At 35.8% G+C, this 12,098-nt stretch overlaps 1 protein-coding gene across 1 annotated transcript in view; it reads left to right on the forward strand.

Annotated features, from left to right (window-relative positions):
• The window catches only part of nxpe3 (neurexophilin and PC-esterase domain family, member 3), a 70,469-nt gene extending 58,746 nt beyond the window's left edge, over positions 1-11,723 (forward strand). Inside the window, exons 2-6 of the mRNA XM_077215349.1 lie at positions 2,120-2,278; positions 3,475-4,244; positions 4,411-4,481; positions 6,779-6,979; positions 9,947-11,723. Of these exons, the coding sequence (XP_077071464.1) occupies positions 2,186-2,278; positions 3,475-4,244; positions 4,411-4,481; positions 6,779-6,979; positions 9,947-10,512 (1,701 nt within the window). The 5' untranslated portion in view covers positions 2,120-2,185 and the 3' untranslated portion in view covers positions 10,513-11,723. The remainder of the gene's footprint in view (positions 1-2,119; positions 2,279-3,474; positions 4,245-4,410; positions 4,482-6,778; positions 6,980-9,946) is intronic.
• Positions 11,724-12,098: the final 375 nt, after the last annotated feature.

Consider the following 12,098-nt stretch of genomic DNA (forward strand, 5'->3'; position numbering starts at 1 on the left):
ATATGGGTGAAAATGCCCCTGGAACTCAATTTAAGGTTGCAAATATTGCTCTTTAATAAAAAAAATTAATTTCTTTCACTGCTGTGAACTGACCACTGCATAGAATATGAAAAATAGGAATATCTTTGTGAGTCAGCTGTCAACAACAGGCCTAAACCAGCCATGATACCAGTACACAAACACAATCAGTAAAATATCATCTAATTATCATCAACAAACCTTTGAAAATATTGAGATAATTTTTTGGCAATATATTGCGCACCCCCAATGTAAGGTATTAATTTTGATTTCTTCAGGTCTTAAAAAGCCTTAAATTTGACTTTTAAAAGTGTGCAGATACCCTGTAAAGTTCAGTAAGCTTTAAAATCAGCAATAAACAGTAATACCTTATTTTCTTTTAATGGAATTTATTCACTGCATTAAATAATGTAGTCTAATTCAATTTGTATTAACTTTTCACTTCTCAGAAATGAAAAACTGTAATAAATAAAATAATCCAATCTGAGAATAGAGTACAACTCACAAAAATAATTAAACTCAACATTAGGTTATATAAACTTTACACAAATCCTTACAACCTTAAACATGAGCAAAAATAAATAAATAGAACAGCCTTATTTATACAATTGCAGTATATTAGCTTATTCATATAATACACAATTCATTAATTAATATAACTTTATTAATTAAATACAATAATAATAACTTCCTATTATCCACATCCTATTAAATTTGCATACCAGCAGTTGCAGTAAATTTGCATTGATGAATAGACCAAATCTAAATATGCCAAGGCTAATTAACCTTGTGCATATATGATTGTATAATATAATATATCCATACTTTCTGTTAGACAGCTACTTTTTCAAAAGGGTACCTTTAGTTTAACTAATTTGTAAATTGTCTAGTTTGTAAATTATATGAATCTTATAAAAACAGTTTAGAATAGCTTAATTAGTCCAGAATTATTTCAGTATTATTTATTTATATATAGGCTATTATACATTTTAGTAATATTTTATTTACGTTGCTATTTATATTAAGATTTTTTATTTGAGAATGTTTCTAGATGTTTGCACTAACTTCTGTGAAGTCTATCTTCATTTTAATTCTAAAATTAAGTAAATATGCCAAGATTGTGCCACACAACATTGTAAAACTACAAGATATTTGAAGTAAAACACCATATATCTTATGTTTCAGACAGCAAGAACATCTTTAGATATTATGAGAAATTATCCATAAGATACAGTTACATACCATGTCCGGGTTGCAAATTGTGCATCACTAAAATAATTTTTATGCATATGGTCCATTTCGAAGTGTTTAAATCCAAACAAACAATATTTGCAGATTCTTCTCTACTCCTGTATTGTTTTGTGCTTGCAGAGCGTCATGCAGCACGTAGACTCTGAATAGAGGCGCCGGCGCCAAATAATACAAATAATATTACAGTTCGTATATTAGCTAATGTTGCAATAATTTTTTATTGATTTTTTTAAGTTTAATAACAATTCTTATGGAGTCATTATCGAGTCATGCGGTATGACACTGATTTAAGTTAGAGTATTTGTTCTCAAGTCAAAGTCAAGTAATTTTCTTAATTTATTAGAAATCTTTAAATTTGCGTGCAGTCACGTAACTCAAGACCTCCACCTCTTATATTTACAGCTTTTAAAGTGTGGAACGTGAGATAAACACAATACGATTTGCTTCGGCATCTGGCTTGCAATATCACTTGCGTATTGGCCGAAAAAAATCACAACACAGGAAAACCCTGATTGTGTTATAAAGCATTATTAGGCTACATTAATTCTGCCACAGATCATTGTAATGACATCGAACCTAGTCCTAACACTGGAAGGCGGTATAAAAAAAAGGAATATAAATTAGCTCAACTTACCATGTGCTTTTTTTTTGTTGGAAAACAGAGGCTCGCTATTCGTTAATTATTCAAATGCAAGCCGAAAGATATAATTTGAATTTGAGTGACATACAAGTAGAAGGGTGGAGGAACAGTGCCAGTGCCCCCATGGCCCCTCCCCTGTCTACGCCATTGGCCCCAAAGACCCTCCTACCTGCTGCTTATATACTATTTTGGTTTGTCTTATTTGCTTAGCGTGCAAAAATGGCCAGCCATGACCCACGGTAGTGTCGGACAGAAGGATGACAGAGAGAGGAAACCATGGAGAAATACCTTCCCAAATATGTTCCGGTCTTTACTCTGCTGGCACTGTCAGGACTTCTGTTCCTGCTGTGGAATATCACCTCGTTGGAAGTGAGTAGAAGCCTCAACTTGTGTTTTAGTTTGTTATAATGGTTTGTAAGTACCCTAAAGTATATTGATCCGATTCTGGCCGCTTGCATAAACCTCTATGACTAGTCTTACAGATTAGACATGATCATTTTTTTTTTTGCTTTAAGATGGTTCTTTTTTTTTTTTTTATCAGTAACATCAAAACATAGATTGGCCTAATTTGATACTGAAAAGTAAGACTGACTGCCCCTGACTAACTGCTAGTGGGTCATACTAGAACACTTAATACACTATCTTACCATATTGGCTATGCAACTGGCTCAGGATTTAAAAAATAAAAGTTGTTGTAGGGAAGAGTATCTAGTTCAACTATTGTCTGGTTACTGAACAACACATCTATCCAGCTTATTTTGCAGTGTGGAAGCATGTAGTAATTCATATTTCCGTTCTTTGTGCAATACTTTTTTTATCTGCTTGCTAACTACCTAGGTCCTAGCCTGGCATACCAGACACACATCAAGATGTTAAGTCTGGGAACTCTCCAATTGCATGCCATTTGCTCTCCATTTGCAAGAAAACTTCTTGTTTAACTTCAAATCCGCCAGAGTTACGGCCAAAGCCGAATCGAAAGACCGCTGTTCGCCAGCAGCAGCCATTCTTTGTTTTCAAGTAGCAGTGAACCATCGCAACGCTGTCTCATATGTTAAGCTCGCCCGCTGACTCTATACACAATCTGATTGGCCAGACCAGTTTTTGTTTTTTCCAGCTCGAAAATCAATGGAGAGTTGCTAGATTACACTGCCTACAAAAAAAAAAATTTCCTGCTGCTAGGGTGCGTCTAGATTTCTAGGCTACCTAGGTCCTAGAAGAAGATAATACTACAATTTAGCTCTTTGTGGTCACACAACAGGATGTACAGCAACACAATTTATGTTATTTAGTACACACCAGGGAAGTATAAATAGATCATTCACTTATTGCCATGTTACAGTTTTGTTTGTGCAGAAACATTACTGTTAAAATAAGGTCTCCATTACTTTTAAAGGCAGGGTAGAAATTAGGTTTTGTCGAATACATTCCCATGATGATGCACTTATTTTCGAAGGCAAACAATAAGCCTAAACAATTTAATTTTGGCTCTAAACTCTCAAAGACTTTCCCGTGCTTCTCTGTATTGAAATATCACATTGAAGCTTCTGTGATTTTGTCTCCTGCAGAGCTGGAACTGTCAGACAGCATCTACCTTCTATCAGCTTCAAAACAGCATCCAGTCAGTCTTGAAGACCTCTGAATATCTTCTACCTGTGGAGTTCAACTACTCATTCTGTGCCCACCTCGGCCAGGAGCCCTCCGCAGAGGAAGCCAGGGAGGAGAGGTATCTTCTCAAATCCATTGCCTGGCCAGAGCCATCAATACTTGGACTGCCGTTGCGTCAAAGTAGCGATCCTGCACAGAGCTATTATACTATTCAAGACCCTGGAGCGCTGCAGGTTGGTGGGCAGTTTGTAGTGAAGGTACAGATGCAAAACTTTTTGGGCCAGCCCAAAAAACACGGAGGAGACTTCCTAGTAGCACGACTTCACACACCAGAGCTGGCGGCAGGTGTGGTGGGGCAGATACACGACCACAACAATGGAAACTACACCGTATTTTTCCCACTGCTTTGGGCAGGCGTTGTGCAGGTGGAACTGACCATGATTCACTCCAGCGAGGCCGTGATGGTCCTCAGGCGACTGAGAGAGGAGCAATCGGACCGAGTGTTCTTCAAGAGCCTCTTCCGCTCAGGGTACCTCTCTGAGACCACTTTGTGTAATTTGTGTCTGCCACTCAAACAGCAGCCGCTTTGCAACTACACAGACCCACAGACCGGAGAACCCTGGTTCTGTTATAAGCCCAAGATGTTGGACTGTGATACACGGATCAACCACTCAAAAGGGGGGTATAAGAAACACCTTCTCACTGTTTATGAGTCACAGTTCTTCCACAGGTGAGTGAGAAGTTAACTACAGCAATACCGTTTTTGTTTTTTGTTAGCCTATGCCAATATTTACTGTGCTGAGAATGCTTATATATAAATACTTCAATTTAATGATAAAAGAGCACCTTTTTCCTGCATTCTTCATGAATTACACTTTAATTTTGTTTTGATCTAGTGGAGTAAATATCAAAATCCCAATACATTCTGCTGGGGTGGACAATGTGACTGTTCTACCTGCTTCTAAAGGTAAAGTTTCAAATGAAATATAATATACACTACCGTTCAAAAGTTATGTCGGTCAGATTTTGAAAGTCTTTTTTGTACTCAGCAAGTCTGCATTTATTTGAATCAAAACAGTTCAGTCAGGACCACTCTGGCAGTATTCAGTATTGTCTTTGGCAGTATGGTTCCTTATTGGGTTTCTGCATAGCAGTAAATTAAATATAGCTTAACCTGTGTCCTGTGATTAACCTCCCAAGAAAGTTAATCACAGAACACACAGCCATTCGGAATAACTGATACTGGTGTCAAAAGAATGGGGGTTGGATGGGTTAATTGCATGGCTAAACTGAAGTAATGGTGCCACATATATTAGAGATGGGCGGTATATCGAGTTTGTATGATGAATCAATATATATTTATATACGATACAGTAGTTTGATATTGTGAGCGCATTTTTGTGATGTCAAAAATGTTTTAACGTCATCTTTTAAATAAAAAACTAGATGTTGTAGATCTTTTCGTTTAATAATAAGATGTTATGTTGTTAAAACTTAATTTTTCTCGTTAAAACTACATATTTTCTCGTAATAAGGACATATGTTTTATAGTGACGTTTAATATGCCTTTATTCACATTAGAGGATTTATATCAGTCGCATTTTATTACATTAAGCTTTTCCCGGTATTTTACAGTTTTTTAATGTTTACAAACAATATCAACGTGCATTTTATATATCCACAAGAAATCCTTTAAATGTAACGGTATTCAATGCAAGAATGAGAAAACATAAGTGTAAAATATACATAAATTATAGTCCCATTCATTATCCTACAAACAATATTTATTTTAAAGTCTAATTGAATTTAGGCTAGCCTTTTTAAAATAAAACTGTGAAATATCCAAATATTTCTATATTCCCAGATGAGTGAATGTGTTTTCCTCTGACCTCTTTCCAGTTAACATTTAATCTGTACTTAATTTTTTATTTTGGTTAATTTTTTAATTTAGTGATTTTAACTAAAAAGCATGATTTTTTTAGATAATAATGTGAGAATGTAATGTGATTGTAGCCTTTTTTGCACATAATATATAGCATAGCCTACATGGTCTTCACTAAATTTGTTCTCATAGTCTTCATTGTGAACATTGTTTGTAGTATAACATTGAGGAGTATGTGAATTAACATTTTTAAAAATAAATACAGAAAAATATTTTTTTAATCCAAATAGTAAAAAGTAGAAAATACAGAGATATGTTCCGTATATCGACATTCAGCCAAAAAATACTGACATATATTTTTTTTTGTCCATATATATATATATCCACCTTAGGTTGTTGAATCATGGTATTTAGAGAAGGTGGAACAGCTGAACTGAAACTTGCGCTTGATTAATAACAGTAATATTGTGAAATATTAGTACAATTTAAAATGACTGTTTTATTTTTATTTTAATACAGTTTAAAAAGTTATTTATTCCTGTGATGGCAAAGCTGAATTCTAGCAGCCATTACTTCAGTCTTCTCTTCAGAAATCATTGTAATATACTGTTTTGTTACTCAAGAAACTTCAAACGCTCAGAACAAGCAATTGAATGCAGCAAAAGTAGGTGTTTATTTTGTTTATTAGTTCATTGAGGGAAAGTAACTAAAAACCTTCAGGAGGGAGACAGGTCAAAATAACAAACAGAAAACCTCTAGCTTTCCTAAATCAAAACAAAAAGCAAAATAAACGACATGTTCGTACCTCCCTGCTATTTCGTAAACAGGAGTAAAATGGATTGTAAAATAAATTGGCACGCAACTCCCCACGAAGTTAGCCCCTTTAAGGCCTGGTTTCACTCACCAGATTAAGCCAGGATTAGGCCTTATTTCAATTTGGACATTTAAGTAGCTGGTATAAAAGTGCCTTAGAAAAAAACATTACTGGTGTACATCTTGAGACAAATCGCTCTTAAAAGAGCTCAAATGTGCATTTTAGTCTGGGACTAGGCTTAAGCCTTGTCCTTGAAACCTGGGGAACAAGTAGTAATACAATTGCCAGTTTACACCGTTTAACAATTCAACGATTGAGGTTAAGTGAGCTTAGTGCGTTGCACAAAGGCTAAAGGAAAACAGACACGTACAGTATACCCTCACACACAACAGGGAGTAAAAACACAAAGTTACATCCAAGGACTTGACAACAGAATTAACCATTTTAAGTTCTCGTCTTCATTTTTTTAATTCTAAAAGGTCTTCTGCTCAGTTTGGAATAAATCAAAACTTCCTCATTGTCACTTTTCTTTCCTTTTATAAACCTTAATATTTCTGTTTCCTTCCAGTACGAACCAAAGGGAAGCACCTTAAATTCACTCCTTCCGGTTACTACTACCAGGGATCATGGAAGCCGTTGAGTGGTGTCGTCATGCGTCAGTTTAATGGCTCTTCAGTCATAACCCAGTGTCTTAAAGGGAAAATGGTGTACATGTATGGAGACTCCACTGTGCGACAGTGGTACGAGTATCTGATTGCCCATGTTCCAGGTCTGTAATATTTTTGGAAATCTTTTTAAAGGTGATTTTTGTGGTTTTGATCACATCTTCATTCAGCCAATTTTCAATCAGACAATTTTCTTCAGCCAACCCAATGTCAACAAACCAGAGCACACAAAAATTATTGGCTAATTTTTCACACCTTTCGGCAGAAAAATGACGTTTTGGATTCAAAATAGGTAATTTGTGTAGATCTGATACATTTTTCAAATTAAGGGTGGGGGGTCTGTGAGGATTGATCCAGGTGTTTTGAGTTGTCAAAAAAAAAAAAACAAGCAAAAAACAAGAGCTCATAGATTCAGTGCTTAAAATACTGTGTGCCTTTATGTGTGAGCGGCTCATGATCCAGTGTTTTAAATGTCTCAGAGCTGTACATGCCACTCCACACAGACGTCATCTTTGCAAGCGCTGTGAATTTGGGTTGCCTATAATGTGCATTTAAAAAACGCAATATACAACAACCATCTTTCCAAATTTGTAATGAGAATCATTTATAAATCTGTTTTCTACAATAGAGAAGTTTTAAGGTTTTCTTGTGTTTTATGCTAAAATAAAAGCTCTATGGTTTAGGTTTGAAAGCAAAGAAATTACAACATGACATCATGACTTTGCGTAAACATACACGCCACTTTCAAGTCAAGTGGCGTGTTATCTATACGCATTTTGAGCTATCCGCGTGTATGTCCACGCCGAAATCTTTTGCGTGTATGTCTACGCCATTAAATGTCCGAGTGATTCCGCGTGTATGTGTACGCCGTTAAATGTCCGAGCGAAACGAAGCAAAATCTATATCTACATCTGTGGAGCGATCTTTTTTTTCCTAGGATGGTAGGAGAACACTCATAAATGGTATTAACCCCAGTGACGGGTAGGTTTAGGGACGGGGTTGGGGTAGGTCATATATCTATATATACATAATACAGTAATATAACGTTAAGTCAAAGGCGTTGATAAACACGCTGAAAAGCGATTATGCGTGTTGATGGCACGCCAAAAATGGAAATACGAATTGGCGTGTCATACATACGCCATTTCATGAGATCAGTCTGGAAATTAAGACTGTCATGAATTTTAGTATTAGCATTTTACTGTTATTCTGTAAAATAACAATATTATTGTTATTAAATATACTTTATATTTAATTTCAGAGGTGGGTAGTAACGAAGTACATGTACTTCGTTATATGTACTTGAGTATTTTTTGGAGAAATTGTACTTTTAAGAGTAGATTTAAATGTGAGTACTTTTACTTTAACTCCAGTACATTTCTAATGAAAAAACTGTACTTTTACTTTGTTACTTTGTTACGTTGGGCGACGCTCCTCTCGTTACTTTATTTTTAATGCAATGCATGTTGTTAAATGGAAAGTTTATTCCAAGCGCGCTGTATCTTTTCTATGGGCATGAGCGATGCTCAATTCACAAATGAATCACTCTTGAGTCGATTCTGTTCAAAGACTTCATCAAACAAGTTGGTAGATCTGTCTAAGTCGGTTCATGAATCAGTTTGAATGATCTGTTCAGTTTCTGCACGCACTGAATCCTCTGAAGCGCTTTCAATTCACACTCGGCTCGGAGTCGTAACAGGAAGATTTAAGAACATCAAGAGCATTGGATGAAGTGGCCGTTGACCTACAGTCTAGTGAAAGCAAATCTGCAAATGCATCATATTTTTGCCAGCGATGAAGATCTTTATTAGTTGAACATCTTCGTATGCTGTCTGTGAATGAATGATTCATTTCATTCAGGTACTACATTTTACAACCAAACAGATTATTACGCCACGATAGCGCTACTACAAAGTATGACATTATCCGTTTTTTTGGACATATACATTAATTTATAGGCTACATTAAATAAGCTACCATTGTCCACAGTTTATGAAATGAACACCCGCCATCCCGCGGTAATGTGTGTGTATATTGCGCAGTGGCGTGCGAACTCGACTTGAAAAATGCCTTTGCCTGACTTAGGCACAGTTAACCAGTTTTAAACATGCTTGCAGAAATATACATTTGATTACATTTTGGAGAACAGACCAAAGAAGATCCGTCGATGTGCATTTGATCGTTGTTTGTGTTCAGATGTTCAGTAGCGGTCATTTCTCTGTGTCAATGGTTCCCTTTACATGCCTTTGAATGCAAAACTCTGTAGAGTCACTTTATTTCGACATTGTCTAATAATCCAAATGTAGTTGTATAAATTACTATTATACAAACCAAAGGACAGGCAATTTTTTTTTCGGGCTCCAGATGGCAGAAATGATGCTTGTCTCTTCTGTTTTTGTTGCAAAGATACCCTATCTAATTCTGATAATAATAGTCATTTAAATTAAACATATCTAAATAATATCATGTGTTTTATATATATATATATATATATATATATATATATATATATATAGGCCTATATGATCCGAAGTAACTAGTAACTAACTACTTGAGTAGTTTTTTCATTGGATACTTTTTACTCTTACTCAAGTAACTATTAAGATTATTACTTTTACTTTTAGTAAATATTTCTATAAGTACTTGTACTTTTACTTGAGTAGTTTTTGGATACTCTACCCAGCTCTGTTTAATTTACGTTACAATAGAATTATTACTATAGTAATACATTTCTTAATGATTTGTTACGTTTTTGTATTGAATAAAATATAAAGTTTTAATAATAATAATATTACTATTATTCATTTTATTCATAATAAATATAAATATAAAATTTTGCATTATTATTATTATTATTATAGACATATTGAATAGGTTCCATTAAAAACAACAGTGTAAATGTTTCCTGAGACAACTGAAGTAGAGAGATTTGTTTGTGACTGATGAGTTTTTCCATATATCCTCATCCTAAAGAATTATTTTAAACATTTTCTGTTTGGGTGGGCATCAATCTTTTTTCTTTTCCTGATTCATATCTACATCTCACTCCCTTTTTCTCCTTAACATTATAGAGCTTAAAGAATTCAACTTTCATAGCCCGAAGAATGTTGGCCCGTACATGGCAGTCGACAGCAACCACAACATACTGTTGAGATACCGCTGCCACGGGCCGCCGATCCGCTTCACGTCTGTGTTCTCGGCCGAGATGCGCTATATCTCAAATGAGCTGGACGGCTTACGAGGGGGCTCGGACACGGTGGTCGTTATTAGCATCTGGTCACATTTCAGCACTTTCCCAGTGCAGGTTTACATACGACGCCTGCGCCACATCCGCAGGGCGGTGATCCGACTGCTGAACCGAGAACCAGCGACTAAGGTCCTGATCCGCACAGCCAATCTCCAGAAACTGGACCCCGAGTCCAGCATGTTCAACAGCGACTGGTACTCTCAACAGCTTGACGCAGTGCTCCGAGCCATGTTTAAAGGTCTGAACGTCCAGCTGGTGGACGCCTGGGAGATGACTCTGGCCCACCACCACCCTCATCAGCTACACCCTCCACCTGACATTATATCAAACATGCTTAACTTTGTCCTTTCCCACATCTGCCCAGTAAGGAGAAAGAGAAGGCAGAGCTAATGCAAGGCTTAACTTCTCTTGCCATATTTGAGGAATATTTATTTTAAGTTGTATTTTTAGCCTTTTTAGAGAGGGGAAAATGATCTGCGCTGGGAATTGATCTCGGGTCACCAGAGGTGCAGTTGCACTATATGTCGGAGCGTTGCCCATGAGGATAATGGTTCTGACATTTGTGGGCAATCTTAAGGAACTGGTGAGAGTACTACTCTTCCAAACCTCTGCCTTTGGGATCAGCCCTTTTGCCGTCTATTCAGCCATTATTTGCTATCCGTTTGGGCTTGCAAATGTTCATAATGATTTTGTTGATTATAAATACAAAAGCAAACAGTTAATGTAGCCCTTTATATTTTAATGGCAATATTCGGAGGTATGCAGAATCCGTTTAATAAAAATTAAGAATTCATATATATTATTTATTTAGTTTGTAAATAACATTTAGGGAAATAAGTTGACATAATTACAGAAGGTACATAAGAGTATTATAAACTATGAGTGCAAGAACATCTGTTTTTGTGCCTTGGTAAACTGTGATTGCATTAGCTTGTCTAAGTGTAAAATTAACCATTTTGTTCAGTTTAATTATTGGCTTTTTATATTTATTTTACCCGTCATGGCTTTAAAAAACATTGATATATTTTTCCCAATCTACATTTACCTCTGAATGATCCAAAAATGTATAGTTATGTTGTATTGTATGTATACAAAAGTATGATTAGTCAGATTTTTTTTTGGAAGAGTTGTTTACAGTCAATGTGCCTTATTTAACACTTCCCTTTTTTGTGTTCATTTGTCCCATTCCATTTTTATGTTATTTACAGCTGAAAACATTTTCATGTCTGATTCTACTACTAAAGGGTGACATAACATGATAAGTTGGCATGAAAAAGAAGTTCTTATAATCTTTTCTACCCTGTTGTGATTTATAAGTGAAATAGCGTCATTAATGAGAGAAAACAAATTAGGGCAGGACTTGATTTTGTCCATCTGGAATTGATTGAATTATTTGCTATTGCTGCAATCTCATGTGAGTGACAGGTTGCTGAAGGGGACAAGTTATTTTCCCAACCTCTCACTGGTGAACATCAGAGCAGAGATGCCATTGCAAGTGAGAGAGAAAATTATTTTAATTCAAGGATTGAAGCTCTTAACATTCCTCATCCATCATCCAGTGTTGCTTATGACTGAACAAAATAAATTCCTGAAGCATCCGGTTTTTTTTGGTCAAAACATCTGTTGAATAATCTTTGGCACTGCAGATTAGTGATTATTTTACTAGTAAAAAATTATAAGTTTGTTTGAGTAAAAAATATTTACTCATGTAGAGGCTCATCTCCCATCGGGGACTGTTCTTTATAAAAATTGTTTTAATGGATGCCAATCCATCAAGGAAACATAAGGGTTTAACTGTAACCGAAACTGAGCATAGAGGAAGTTTGAAAACCAGAGGGGGAAAAAGTTGAGAATGGCTATTTGAGAAGTGAGAATTGTACATGTGGATAAGAGGTCTAAATTATTGAGAGGCTGCTCACTTCAGAGCCATGGGTGGAGTGTGAAGTCTAGCTCCCCCTCTCTGAATGTAATTTGGG

The sequence above is a fragment of the Siphateles boraxobius genome, unplaced genomic scaffold (genome assembly GCF_051911475.1).
Source record: "Siphateles boraxobius isolate OS27281-9 unplaced genomic scaffold, OSU_SipBor_1 7, whole genome shotgun sequence".
In the NCBI taxonomy this organism is placed as follows: domain Eukaryota; kingdom Metazoa; phylum Chordata; class Actinopteri; order Cypriniformes; family Leuciscidae; genus Siphateles; species Siphateles boraxobius.